The 16,421-nt window shown below is 49.5% G+C and overlaps 1 protein-coding gene across 1 annotated transcript in view; it reads right to left on the bottom strand.

Moving 5' to 3' along the window:
* FHIP1B (FHF complex subunit HOOK interacting protein 1B) overlaps positions 1-16,421 on the bottom strand; it is a 103,844-nt gene that overhangs the window by 59,722 nt on the left and 27,701 nt on the right. The window contains exons 2-4 of the mRNA XM_063950798.1: positions 15,197-15,489; positions 8,727-8,948; positions 7,696-8,088 (exon numbers count right to left, since the gene is read on the bottom strand). Coding sequence (XP_063806868.1) covers positions 7,696-8,088; positions 8,727-8,948; positions 15,197-15,325 — 744 coding nt within the window. The 5' untranslated portion in view covers positions 15,326-15,489. The remainder of the gene's footprint in view (positions 1-7,695; positions 8,089-8,726; positions 8,949-15,196; positions 15,490-16,421) is intronic.

Below are 16,421 nucleotides of genomic sequence, written 5' to 3'. Positions count from 1 at the left end.
AAAAAAAAAAGAGGGAAAAAATAAGAATTTACTTACCGATAATTCTATTTCTCGTAGTCCGTAGTGGATGCTGGGAACTCCGTAAGGACCATGGGGAATAGCGGCTCCGCAGGAGACTGGGCACAAAAGTAAAGCTTTAGGACTACCTGGTGTGCACTGGCTCCTCCCCCTATGACCCTCCTCCAAGCCTCAGTTAGGATACTGTGCCCGGACGAGCGTACACAATAAGATAGGATTTTGAATCCCTGGTAAGACTCATACCAGCCACACCAATCACACCGTACAACTTGTGATCTGAACCCAGTTAACAGCATGATAATAGAGGAGCCTCTGAATAGATGGCTCACAACAACAAAAACCCGATTTAGTTAACAATAACTATGTACAAGTATTGCAGACAATCCGCACTTGGGATGGGCGCCCAGCATCCACTACGGACTACGAGAAATAGAATTATCGGTAAGTAAATTCTTATTTTCTCTGACGTCCTAGTGGATGCTGGGAACTCCGTAAGGACCATGGGGATTATACCAAAGCTCCCAAACGGGCGGGAGAGTGCGGATGACTCTGCAGCACCGAATGAGAGAACTCAAGGTCCTCCTCAGCCAGGGTATCAAATTTGTAGAATTTAGCAAACGTGTTTGCCCCTGACCAAGTAGCTGCTCGGCAAAGTTGTAAAGCCGAGACCCCTCGGGCAGCCGCCCAAGATGAGCCCACTTTCCTTGTGGAAAGGGCTTTTACAGATTTTGGCTGTGGCAGGCCTGCCACCGAATGTGCAAGCTGAATTGTACAACAAATCCAACGAGCAATAGTCTGCTTAGAAGCAGGAGCACCCAGCTTGTTGGGTGCATACAGGATAAACAGCGAGTCAGATTTTCTGACTCCAGCCGTCCTGGAAACATATATTTTCAGGGCCCTGACTACGTCCAGCAACTTGGAGTCCTCCAAGTCCCTAGTAGCCGCAGGTACCACAATAGGCTGGTTCAGGTGAAACGCTGAAACCACCTTCGTGAGAAATTGAGGACGAGTCCTTAATTCTGCCCTGTGAGATATTTTAAGTCCACAGTGGTGAGTGGTTCAAACCAATGTGATTTTAGGAACCCCAAAACTACATTGAGATCCCAAGGTGCCACTGGAGGCACAAAAGGAGGCTGTATATGCAGTACCCCCTTGACAAACGTCTGAACTTCAGGAACTGAAGCCAGTTCTTTCTGGAAGAAAATCGACAGGGCCGAAATTTGAACCTTAATGGACCCCAATTTTAGGCCCATAGTCACTCCTGTTTGCAGGAAATGCAGGAATCGACCCAGTTGAAATTCCTCTGTAGGGGCCTTCCTGGCCTCGCACCACGCAACATATTTACGCCAAATGCGATGATAATGCTTTGCGGTTACATCCTTTCTGGCTTTAATCTCTTGGAGTTCCGGGTACCAAGTCCTTCTTGGCCAATCCGGAGCCACGAGTATAGTTCTTACTCCTCTCCGTCTTATAATTCTCAGTACCTTGGGTATGAGAGGCAGAGGAGGGAACACATACACCGACTGGTACACCCACGGTGTTACCAGAGCGTCCACAGCTATTGCTTGAGGGTCCCTTGACCTGGCGCAATACCTGTCCAGTTTTTTGTTGAGGCGGGACGCCATCATGTCCACCTTTGGTTTTTCCCAACGGTTCACAATCATGTGGAAGACTTCTGGGTGAAGTCCCCACTCTCCCGGGTGGAGGTCGTGCCTGCTGAGGAAGTCTGCTTCCCAGTTGTCCACTCCCGGAATGAACACTGCTGACAGTGCTATCACATGATTTTCCGCCCAGCGAAGAATCCTTGCAGCTTCTGCCATTGCCCTCCTGCTTCTTGTGCCGCCCTGTCTGTTTACGTGGGCGACTGCCGTGATGTTGTCCGACTGGATCAGCACCGGCTGACCTTGAAGCAGCGGTCTTGCTAGGCTTAGAGCATTGTAAATGGCCCTTAGCTCCAGGATATTTATGTGAAGTGATGTCTCCAGGCTTGACCACAAGCCCTGGAAATTCCTTCCCTGTGTGACTGCTCCCCAGCCTCGCAGGCTGGCATCCGTGGTCACCAGGACCCAGTCCTGAATGCCGAATCTGCGGCCCTCTAGAAGATGAGCACTCTGTAACCACCACAGGAGAGACACCCTTGTCTTTGGTGACAGGGTTATCCGCTGATGCATCTGAAGATGCGATCCGGACCATTTGTCCAGCAGGTCCCACTGGAAAGTTCTTGCGTGGAATCTGCCGAATGGGATTGCTTCGTAGGAAGCCACCATTTTTCCCAGGACCCTTGTGCATTGATGCACTGAGACTTGGCCTGGTTTTAGGAGGTTTCTGACTAGCTCGGATAACTCCCTGGCGTTCTCCTCCGGGAGAAACACCTTTTTCTGGACTGTGTCCAGGATCATCCCTAGGAATAGAAGACGCGTCGTCGGGATCAGCTGCGATTTTGGAATATTGAGAATCCAACCGTGCTGCCGCAACACTACCTGAGATAGTGCTACCCCGACTTCCAACTGTTCCCTGGATCTTGCCCTTATCAGGAGATCGTCCAAGTAAGGGATAACTAAAACTCCCTTCCTTCGAAGGAGTATCATCATTTCGGCCATTACTTTGGTAAAGACCCGGGGTGCCGTGGACAATCCAAACGGCAGCGTCTGAAACGAATAGTGACAGTTCTGTACCACAAACCTGAGGTACCCTTGGTGAGAAGGGTAAATTGGGACATGGAGGTAAGCATCCTTGATGTCCAGAGACACCATATAATCCCCTTCTTCCAGGTTCGCAATCACCGCTCTGAGTGACTCCATCTTGAATTTGAACCTCTGTATGTAAGTGTTCAAGGATTTTAGATTTAAAATAGGTCTCACCGAGCCGTCCGGCTTCGGTACCACAAACAGCGTGGAATAATACCCCTTTCCCTGTTGCAGGAGGGGTACCTTGATTATCACCTGCTGGGAATACAGCTTGTGAATGGCTTCCAATACCGCCTCCCTGTCGGAGGGAGACGTCGGTAAAGCAGACTTTAGGAAACGGCGAGGGGGAGACGTCTCGAATTCCAATTTGTACCCCTCAGATACCACCTGTTTAGACAAGCGTGTGAGCGCTTTATCCACCCTAGGGGGTGTTTCCCAACGTGCCCTATCCTCTGGCGGGAAAGGGTATGATGCCAATAACCTTTTAGGAATTATCAGTTTTTTATCGGGGGAAACCCACGCCTTATCACACACTTCATTTAATTCCTCAGATGCAGGAAAAACTACAGGTAGTTTTTTCTCACCAAACATAATACCCTTTTTAGTGGTACTTGTATTATCAGAAATATGTATAACATTTTTCATTGCCTCAATCATGTAACGTGTGGCCCTACTGGAAGTCACATTCGTCTCTTCATCGTCGACACTGGAGTCAGTATCCGTGTCGGCATCTGTGTCTGCCATCTGAGGTAACGGGCGTTTTAGAGCCCCTGATGGCCTTTGAGACGCCTGGACAGGCACAAGCTGAGTAGCCGGCTGCCTCATGTCATCAACCGTCTTTTGTAAAGAGCTGACACTGTCACGTAAGTCCTTCCATAAGTCCATCCACTCAGGTGTCGACTCCCTAGGGGGTGACATCTCTATTACAGGCAATTGCTCCGCCTCCACATCATTTTCCTCCTCAAACATGTCGACACAATCGTACCGACACACAGCACACACACAGGGAATGCTCTGATAGAGGACAGGACCCCACTAGCCCTTTGGGGAGACAGAGGGAGAGTATGCCAGCACACACCAGAGCGCTATATATATATAGGGATACCACTATATAATGTGTTTTCCCCTTATAGCTGCTGATATTATCAAACTGCGCCAATTAGTGCCCCCCCTCTCTTTTTTACCCTTTTCTGTAGTGCAGGACTGCAGGGGAGAGTCAGGGAGACGTCCTTCCAGCGGAGCTGTGAGGGAAAATGGCGCCAGTGTGCTGAGGAGATAGGCTCCGCCCCCTTCTCGGCTGACTTTTCTCCCGCGTTTTGCTGTATTCTGGCAGGGGTTAAAATACATCCATATAGCCCTAAGGGTTATATGTGATGTATTTTCGCCAGCCAAGGTGTTTTTATTGCTGCTCAGGGCGCCCCCCCCTAGCGCCCTGCACCCTCAGTGACCGGAGTGTGAAGTGTGCCTGAGGAGCAATGGCGCACAGCTGCAGTGCTGTGCGCTACCTTGTTGAAGACTGATGTCTTCTGCCGCCGATTTTCCGGACCTCTTCTTGCTTCTGGCTCTGTAAGGGGGCCGGCGGCGCGGCTCTGGGACCGGACTCCGAGGCTGGGCCTGTGTTCGGTCCCTCTGGAGCTAATGGTGTCCAGTAGCCTAAGAAGCCCAAGCTGGCTGCAAGCAGGCAGGTTCGCTTCTTCTCCCCTTAGTCCCTCGATGCAGTGAGCCTGTTGCCAGCAGGTCTCACTGAAAATAAGAAACCTAAAACTAACTTTTTCTAAGAAGCTCAGGAGAGCCCCCTAGATTGTACCCTGCTCGGTCGGGCACAAAAATCTAACTGAGGCTTGGAGGAGGGTCATAGGGGGAGGAGCCAGTGCACACCAGGTAGTCCTAAAGCTTTACTTTTGTGCCCAGTCTCCTGCGGAGCCGCTATTCCCCATGGTCCTTACGGAGTTCCCAGCATCCACTAGGACGTCAGAGAAAAAAGTGAAAAAATCCTGTCGATCTTGAAAACATGTCGACCTAGTGACTATCGACCTATAGTGGTCGACCTAAACATTGTTGAACTAGGCACTGTCGATCTTCAGACCGGATCCCAGAGACAAGACATGCGACCCATCCCTGACATATAGAGCACAGGCAGGACACACGTACCGGCCACCCATCCCTGACATATAGAGCACAGGCAGGACACACGTACCGGCCACCCATCCCTGACACATAGAGCACAGGCAGGACACACGTACCGGCCACCCATCCCTGACATATAGAGCACAGGCAGGACACACGTACCGGCCACCCATCCCTGACACATAGAGCACAGGCAGGACACACGGACCGGCCACCCATCCCTGACACAGAGCACAGGCAGGACACACGGACAGGTCACCCATCCCTGACATATAGAGCACAGGCAGGACACACGGACCGGTCACCCATCCCTGACATATAGAGCACAGGCAGGACACACGTACCGGCCACCCATCCCTGACACATAGAGCACAGGCAGGACACACGTACCGGCCACCCATCCCTGACATATAGAGCACAGGCAGGACACACGGACCGGCCACCCATCCCGGACATATAGAGCACAGGCAGGACACAAGGACCGGTCACCCATCCCTGACATATAGAGCACAGGCAGGACACACGGACCGGTCACCCATCCCTGACATATAGAGCACAGGCAGGACACACGGACCGGTCACCCATCCCTGACATATAGAGCACAGGCAGGACACACGGTCCGGCCACCCATCCCTGACACATAGAGCACAGGCAGGACACACGGACCGGTCACCCATCCCTGACACATAGAGCACAGGCAGGACACACGGACCGGCCACCCATCCCTGACATATAGAGCACAGGCAGGACACACAGACCGGTCACCCATCCCTGACACATAGAGCACAGGCAGGACACACGGACCGGCCACCCATCCCTGACACATAGAGCACAGGCAGGACACACGGACCGGCCACCCATCCCTGACACATAGAGCACAGGCAGGACACACGGACCGGCCACCCATCCCGGACATATAGAGCACAGGCAGGACACACGGACCGGTCACCCATCCCTGACATATAGAGCACAGGCAGGACACACGGACCGGTCACCCATCCCTGACATATAGAGCACAGGCAGGACACACGGTCCGGCCACCCATCACTGACATATAGAGCACAGGCAGGACACACGGACCGGTCACCCATCCCTGACACAGAGCACAGGCAGGACACACGGACCGGTCACCCATCCCTGACATATAGAGCACAGGCAGGACACACGGACCGGTCACCCATCCCTGACATATGCAGGACACACGGACCGGTCACCCATCCCCGACATATAGAGCACAGGCAGGACACACGGACCGGTCACCCATCCCTGACATATGCAGGACACACGGACCGGTCACCCATCCCTGACATATAGAGCACAGGCAGGACACACGTACCGGCCACCCATCCCTGTCATATAGAGCACAGGCAGGACACACGGAGCGGCCACCCATCCCTGACATATAGAGCACAGGCAGGACACACGGACCGGCCACCCATCCCTGACATATAGAGCACAGGCAGGACACACGGACCGGCCACCAATCCCTGACATATAGAGCACAGGCAGGACACACGGACCGGCCACCCATCCCTGACACATAGAGCACAGGCAGGACACACGGACCGGCCACCCATCCCTGACATATAGAGCACAGGCAGGACACACGGACCGGTCACCCATCCCTGACATATAGAGCACAGGCAGGACACACGGACCGGTCACCCATCCCTGACATATAGAGCACAGGCAGGACACACGTACCGGCCACCCATCCCTGACATATAGAGCACAGGCAGGACACACGGACCGGTCACCCATCCCTGACACAGAGCACAGGCAGGACACACGGACCGGTCACCCATCCCTGACACATAGAGCACAGGCAGGACACACGGACCGGCCACCCATCCCTGACACAGAGCACAGGCAGGACACACGGACCGGTCACCCATCCCTGACATATAGAGCACAGGCAGGACACACGTACCGGCCACCCATCCCTGACATATAGAGCACAGGCAGGACACACGGACCGGTCACCCATCCCTGACATATAGAGCACAGGCAGGACACACGGACCGGTCACCCATCCCTGACACATAGAGCACAGGCAGGACACACAGACCGGTCACCCATCCCTGACACAGAGCACAGGCAGGACACACGGACCGGCCACCCATCCCTGACATATAGAGCACAGGCAGGACACACGGACCGGTCACCCATCCCTGACATATAGAGCACAGGCAGGACACACGGACCGGCCACCCATCCCTGACACATAGAGCACAGGCAGGACACACGGACCATCAGGTGGTACACATGGACAGTCCCTGACACATAGAGCACAGGCAGGACACACGGACCATCAGGTGGTACACATGGACAGTCCCTGACACATAGAGCACAGGCAGGACACACGGACCATCAGGTGGTACACATGGACAGTCCCTGACACATAGGGCACAGGCAGGACACACGGACCGGTCACCCATCCCTGACATATAGAGCACAGGCAGGACACACGGACCGGTCACCCATCCCTGACATATAGAGCACAGGCAGGACACACGGACCGGCCACCCATCCCTGACATATAGAGCACAGGCAGGACACACGGACCGGCCACCCATCCCTGACATATAGAGCACAGGCAGGACACACGGACCGGCCACCCATCCCTGACATATAGAGCACAGGCAGGACACACGGACCGGCCACCCATCCCTGACATATAGAGCACAGGCAGGACACACGGACAGGTCACCCATCCCTGACACACAGAGCACAGGCAGGACACACGGACCGGTCACCCATCCCTGACATATAGAGCACAGGCAGGACACACGGACCATCAGGTGGTACACATGGACAGTCCCTGACACATAGGGCACAGTTGGGGGACGATGTGGACACTTACTGGGCAGAAGAAGGAGTTCTCAGTGATGTATCTGGCCATGGTAGGATTGTCGGAAGACATTGCCATGATGAGTAGCAAGGCATCCCGGGCCTGCTGCCCTATCACACCCTCGTGGTGGATGAAGGGCACTAGCAGGGAGAAGATGAGGAGGTTGGCTGGTCCGTCCTTTCCAGCAGAGTCTTGGAAGAAAAGTTCCAGAGTGGAGGGTTCTCGGGCCAGGGACACACAGAGCTGATTAAGCAGCAGAACCAAGTTGTTCTCCAGCACAGCAGAGGCCGGGCCTGGAGAGAAGGTGCCCAGGAGGGTGACGAGGGGGCGCAGTACCGGCTGGTAGCGCAGCAGTGGCTGGCAGGACTGGCTGATTAACATCTCATACAGCTTCAGCTGTTCCACCTGGAGTAGAAGGATGAGAATACACACATAGAACATTACATGGACTGCCATACCTCGCATGTATCATGGATCTAGAGACTATCACCTAATTAGCAGTAAATGGAACATGTGATAGACATTGAAGTGTCATATACCAGGTGCCGGGAGGAGAGTCAGGAACCAGGTTCCATATACAACTCGCTCATTACACCACTGGTACACCGTCCTGGTCTCAGGTCACAATGAGAAGAGGAAAGCCTAGAAAAGTCATGGCACCTGCTGCCCCACCCAGAAATGACACCGTCGTATAACTACCCCTCTACACAACCAGCAGAATGTCGCCGCCCCATGTGTCCGGATTATCTATTAATAACCAGCACCTGATTATATATATATATATATATATACAAAGCGGAACGTCACTCCTAGACTCTGCAGTGCTACGCTCAGCGCAGATTAGAGGGCTCCGCGCAGCGGGGATCAGGACGCCAGCTAGGTGTGGGTAGGCAGCGATACACTAACGTATGTATAGGTGGAATAATGACATCTATAGTGCTAGAATGGAACGGGGCGGAGAATGGCGCCTCTCACACTCGCTATAGCGCAGTGTATAACACGTCATGCAGTGACATCACTAGTCTGCTGTATGTGTAAATCACCTTCTTCTCTTCAGTGAAGTCTCTCTGTAGGTGCCACGTGAGCAGCCTCTCCAGTATGCCCTCCGATGCCATGTAGCCCAGGATGGCTCCCGGCCCTTCTCCATCCCGAGGCCGCTCTTCTGCTAACAGGCTCAGCATCTGGTAGGTATTGTTACGTACGCAGCTCAGGTCATCCATGGTGACATTCTCTGTGGACCCATGACGCTCCAGTATCCGGAGGACCTGCCCAGCGACAGACTTAGTGTGAACGGACACTGGGTATAGACGAGAGTACATCTCTTCCTCACACCCCCACACCTATAACACCAACTGCTCCCTTTCTCATGGACATGATATTACACTAACTGCTCCCGTTCTCATGGACATCATATTACACTAACTGCTCCCGTTCTCATGGACATCATATTACACTAACTGCTCCCGTTCTCATGGACATCATATTACACTAACTGCTCCCGTTTCTCATGGACATGATATTACACTAACTGCTCCCGCTCTCATGGACATGATATTACACTAACTGCTCCCGTTCTCATGGACATGATATTACACTAACTGCTCCCGGTTCTCATGGACATGATATTACACTAACTGCTCCCGTTTCTCATGGACATGATATTACACTAACTGCTCCCGTTCTCATGGACATGATATTACACTAACTGCTCCCGTTCTCATGGACATGATATTACACTAATTGCTCCCGTTCTCATGGACATCATATTACACTAACTGCTCCCGGTTCTCATGGACATGATATTACACTAACTGCTCCCGTTCTCAAGGACATCATATTACACTAACTGCTCCCGTTCTCATGGACATCATATTACACTAACTGCTCCCGGTTCTCATGGACATGGTATTACACTAACTGCTCCCGTTCTCATGGACATGATATTACACTAACTGCTCCCGGTTCTCATGGACATGGTATTACACTAACTGCTCCCGTTCTCATGGACATGATATTACACTAACTGCTCCCGTTCTCAAGGACATCATATTACACTAACTGCTCCCGTTCTCATGGACATCATATTACACTAACTGCTCCCGTTCTCATGGACATGGTATTACACTAACTGCTCCCGTTCTCATGGACATGATATTACACTAACTGCTCCCGGTTCTCATGGACATGGTATTACACTAACTGCTCCCGTTCTCATGGACATGATATTACACTAACTGCTCCCGTTCTCATGGACATCATATTACACTAACTGCTCCCATTCTCATGGACATGATATTACACTAACTGCTCCCGTTCTCATGGACATCATATTACACTAACTGCTCCCGGTTCTCATGGACATGGTATTACACTAACTGCTCCCGCTCTCATGGACATGATATTACACTAACTGCTCCCGTTCTCATGGACATCATATTACACTAACTGCTCCCGGTTCTCATGGACATGGTATTACACTAACTGCTCCCGCTCTCATGGACATGATACTACACTAACTGCTCCCGTTCACATGGACATGATACTACACTAACTGCTCCCGTTCTCATGGACATGATATTACACTAACTGCTCCCGTTCTCATGGACATCATATTACACTAACTGCTCCCGTTCTCATGGACATCATATTACACTAACTGCTCCCGGTTCTCATGGACATGGTATTACACTAGCTGCTCCCGCTCTCATGGACATGATATTACACTAACTGCTCCCGTTCTCATGGACATGATATTACACTAACTGCTCCCGTTCTCATGGACATCATATTACACTAACTGCTCCCGTTCTCATGGACATCATATTACACTAACTGCTCCCGGTTCTCATGGACATGGTATTACACTAGCTGCTCCCGCTCTCATGGACATGATATTACACTAACTGCTCCCGGTTCTCATGGACATGGTATTACACTAACCGCTCCCGTTCTCATGGACATGATATTACACTAACTGCTCTTTTTCTAATGGACATGATATTACACTAACTGCTCCCGGTTCTCATGGACATGGTATTACACTAACTGCTCCCGTTCTCATGGACATGATATTACACTAACTGCTCCCATTCTCATGGACATGATATTACACTAACTGCTCCCGTTCTCATGGACATCATATTACACTAACTGCTCCCGTTCTCATGGACATCATATTACACTAACTGCTCCCGGTTCTCATGGACATGGTATTACACTAGCTGCTCCCGCTCTCATGGACATGATATTACACTAACTGCTCCCGGTTCTCATGGACATGGTATTACACTAACCGCTCCCGTTCTCATGGACATGATATTACACTAACTGCTCTTTTTCTAATGGACATGATATTACACTAACTGCTCCCATTCTCATGGACATGATATTACACTAACTGCTCCCGTTCTCATGGTCATGATATTACACTAACTGCTCCCGTTCTCATGGACATCATATTACACTAACTGCTCCCGTTCTCATGGACATGATACTACACTAACTGCTCCCGTTCTCATGGACATGATATTATACTAACTGCTCCCGTTCTCATGGACATGATACTACACTAACTGCTCCCGTTCTCAAGGACATGATATTACACTAACTGCTCCCGGTTCTCATGGACATGATATTACACTAACTGCTCCAGTTCTCATGGTCATAATATTACACTAACTGCTCCCGTTCTCATGGACATGATATTACACTAACTGCTCCCGGTTCTCATGGACATGATATTACACTAACTGCTCCCATTCTCTTGGACATGATACTACACTAACTGCTCCCGTTCTCATGGACATGATACTACACTAACTGCTCCCGTTCTCATGGACATGATATTATACTAACTGCTCCCGTTCTCATGGACATGATACTACACTAACTGCTCCCGTTCTCATGGACATGATATTATACTAACTGCTCCCGTTCTCATGGACATGATACTACACTAACTGCTCCCGTTCTCAAGGACATGATATTACACTAACTGCTCCCGGTTCTCATGGACATGATATTACACTAACTGCTCCAGTTCTCATGGTCATGATATTACACTAACTGCTCCCGTTCTCATGGACATGATATTACACTAACTGCTCCCGGTTCTCATGGACATGATATTACACTAACTGCTCCCATTCTCTTGGACATGATACTACACTAACTGCTCCCGTTCTCATGGACATGATATTACACTAACTGCTCCCGGTTCTCATGGACATGATATTACACTAACTGCTCCAGTTCTCATGCTCATGATATTACACTAACTGCTCCCGTTCTCATGGACATGATATTACACTAACTGCTCCCGGTTCTCATGGACATGATATTACACTAACTGCTCCCATTCTCATGGACATGATATTACACTAACTGCTCCCGTTCTCATGGACATGATATTACACTAACTGCTCCCGTTCTCATGGACATCATATTACACTAACTGCTCAAGTTCTCATGGACATCATATTACACTAACTGCTCCCGTTCTCATGGACATGATATTACACTAACTGCTCCCGTTCTCATGGACATGATATTACACTAACTGCTCCCATTCTCATGGACATGATATTACACTAACTGCTCCCGTTCTCATGGACATGATATTACACTAACTGCTCCGATTCTCATGGACATGATATTACACTAACTGCTCCCGTTCTCATGGACATCATATTACACTAACTGCTCCCGTTCTCATGGACATCATATTACACTAACTGCTCCCGGTTCTCATGGACATGCTATTACACTAACTGCTCCCGTTCTCATGGACATGATATTACACTAACTGCTCCCGTTCTCATGGACATGATATTACACTAACTGCTCCCGTTCTCATGGTCATGATATTACACTAACTGCTCCCGCTCTCATGTACATGATATTACACTAACTGCTCCCGGTTCTCATGGACATGATATTACACTAACTGGTCCTGTTCTCATGGACATGATATTACACTAACTGCTCCCGTTCTCATGGACATGATATGACACTAACTGCTCCCGTTCTTATAGACATGATATGACACTAACTGCTCCCATTCTCATGGACATATTACACTAACTGCTCCAGTTCTCATGGACATTTTACACTAACTGCTCCCGTTCTCATGGAAATGATATTACACCAACTGCTCCAGTTCTCATGGATATAATATTACACTAACTGCTCCCGTTCGCATGGACATATTACACTAACTGCTCCCGTTCTCATGGACATGATATTACACTAACTGCTCCCGTTCTCATGGACATGATATTACACTAATTGCTCCCGTTCTCATGGACATGATATTACACTAACTGCTCCCGGTTCTTATGGACATGATATTACACTAACTGCTCCCGTTCTCATGGACATGATATTACACCAACTGCTCCAGTTCTCATGGATATAATATTACACTAACTGCTCCCGTTCGCATGGACATATTACACTAACTGCTCCCGTTCTCATGGACATGATATTACGCTAACTGCTCCCGGCTCTCATGGACATGATATTACACTAACTGCTCCTGCTCTCATGGACATGATATTACACTAACTGCTCCCGCTCTCATGGACATGATATTACACTAACTGCTCCCGGTTCTTATGGACATGATATTACACTAACTGCTCCCGTTCTCATGGACATGATATTACGCTAACTGCTCCCGGCTCTCATGGACATGATATGACACCAACTGCTCCCGGTTCTTATGGACATGATATTACGCTAACTACTCCCATTCTCATGGACATGATACTACACTAACTGCTCCCGTTCTCATGGACATGATATTACACTAACTGCTCCGATTCTCATGGACATGATATTACACTAACTGCTCCCGTTCTCATGGACATCATATTACACTAACTGCTCCCGTTCTCATGGACATCATATTACACTAACTGCTCCCGGTTCTCATGGACATGCTATTACACTAACTGCTCCCGTTCTCATGGACATGATATTACACTAACTGCTCCCGTTCTCATGGACATCATATTACACTAACTGCTCCCGGTTCTCATGGACATGATATTACACTAACTGCTCCCGTTCTCATGGACATGATATTACACTAACTGCTCCCGTTCTCATGGTCATGATATTACACTAACTGCTCCCGCTCTCATCTACATGATATTACACTAACTGCTCCCGGTTCTCATGGACATGATATTACACGAACTGCTCCCGTTCTCATGGACATGATATTACACTAACTGCTCCCGCTCTCATGTACATGATATTACACTAACTGCTCCCGGTTCTCATGGACATGATATTACACTAACTGCTCCCGTTCACATGGACATGATACTACACTAACTGCTCCCGCTCTCATGTACATGATATTACACTAACTGCTCCCGGTTCTCATGGACATGATATTACACTAACTGCTCCCGTTCTCATGGACATGATATGACACTAACTGCTCCCGTTCTTATAGACATGATATGACACTAACTGCTCCCATTCTCATGGACATATTAAACTAACTGCTCCAGTTCTCATGGACATTTTACACTAACTGCTCCCGTTCTCATGGAAATGATATTACACCAACTGCTCCAGTTCTCATGGATATAATATTACACTAACTGCTCCCGTTCGCATGGACATATTACACTAACTGCTCCCGTTCTCATGGACATGATATGACACCAACTGCTCCCGTTCTCATGGACATGATATTACACTAACTGCTCCTGCTCTCATGGACATGATATTACACTAACTGCTCCTGGTTCTCATGGACATGATATTACACTAACTGCTCCCGCTCTCATGGACATGATATTACACTAACTGCTCCCGCTCTCATGGACATGATATTACACTAACTGCTCCCGGTTCTTATGGACATGATATTACACTAACTGCTCCCGTTCTCATGGACATGATATTACACTAACTGCTCCCGCTCTCATGGACATGATATTACACTAACTGCTCCCGGTTCTTATGGACATGATATTACACTAACTGCTCCCATTCTCATGGACATGATATTACGCTAACTGCTCCCGGTTCTCATGGACATGACACTACGCTAACTGCTCCCGGCTCTCATGGACATGATATGACACTAACTGCTCCTGGTTCTCATGGACATGATATTACACTAACTGCTCCCGCTCTCATGGACATGATATTACACTAACTGCTCCCGGTTCTTATGGACATGATATTACACTAACTGCTCCCGTTCTCATGGACATGATATTACACTAACTACTCCCGGTTCTCATGGACATGACACTACGCTAACTGCTCCCGGCTCTCATGGACATGATATGACACTAACTGCTCCCGTTCTCATGGACATGATATTACGCTAACTACTCCCGTTCTCATGGACATGATATTACACTAACTGCTCCCGTTCTCATGGACATGATATTACACTAACTGCTCCCGGTTCTCATGGACATGATATTACACTAACTGCTCCCATTCTCATGGACATGGTATTATTTTGTTCCTCTGGGCTCACCTGAGACCAGTGATTCTTGAATACCATCAGGCAAGTCTCGGGGTCAGCTGTTACCAATGGCTGGAGGCTGACATTGCGCCCAGCCTTGCTGCCAGAAGCTCGAGGGTTCAGTTTACTGAGCCAACTCATCCTTGTGTGTCAATGAAGGGGTCACGTAACGTAGGGGTAGCTGAGGATGAGTTGCCCCATAAGCAGACGAGTGAGAAGACCGAAGATCTTGGTAAAGAAAGGACCTCAGAAGACCAGCTCATCCTGTCTGCAGTGCCTGCTGCTCCATGTTGTCTCCTTGCACCCTGGAGAAAAGGCGGAAGATGTAATTACTCATTAATAGCAACCACAAGCCTGGCTGGAGAAATGCAGAAGAGTGCACATTTCCTATATGAGCTGGAGTCTGGAATGGGAGGCAATCACCACACATCAATTCACCCACAGTCTCTGCAGAAGCTCATTAGATAGATAAGATGTGCCAGTAGCCCACAAGTGGTGTATAGCAGAAGAACCAAAACATTTTATATTAGCAATCTGTTTCAACGACACAAAACATTACACTCCCGCCGCCAGCTTACTGAAGCTTCCGTCACCGTTCATCTATGGATGCAGTTACAGGAATCAATCGGGCACAGCTAGAGACCAAAAGGAAGCCATTGATTGGTTAGGAGAGCAGCCCTGGCTTGACCACTGAAGGGAGCTTCAGTAATCCCTAGGAGGTTAGAACTGCATGTGATCCTGCAGCGTTGTGGCATTGTCAGGGGATACAGCTGCCCTAGCAAGGAGCAGGAGCCAGGGTGAGCCATTTCCCAGCATGGGCCCTAACTAGGAGCAAGGAAAAAACACAGAGCAAATGTGAGGCACAGACATCACTACACGCACCTAGGGCTGTATGGCGAGTTGCGCCCATTACAAAAATATCCTACAACAGCAGTGAACGCAGCAGATGCATTTGTAAAATGTAAACTTTAATAGTAAAATGCTCATTAACACGGCGTGTAAGAGAACCACGAAAGTGCACGGAGCGGATGATAGCAATGAGGCACAAGTGCGGACACGATCTACAGAAAGGGGCGTTCTGGGACGTGTATGATCCTGGGAATAACGTAACCAGGGCGACCCTGATGTATGATCAGTACAATGACTGTAGGAGGTGCTTCTCCCTGGCTGGACTCTGCCCCATCACCAGGAAAACACATTACTATATGGACAGGGTGTGTCAGCCTACTCCCGACCT

This window comes from Pseudophryne corroboree, chromosome 2 (genome assembly GCF_028390025.1).
Source record: "Pseudophryne corroboree isolate aPseCor3 chromosome 2, aPseCor3.hap2, whole genome shotgun sequence".
NCBI classification, from domain to species: domain Eukaryota; kingdom Metazoa; phylum Chordata; class Amphibia; order Anura; family Myobatrachidae; genus Pseudophryne; species Pseudophryne corroboree.
This window is presented reverse-complemented; position numbering and strand designations above follow the sequence as displayed.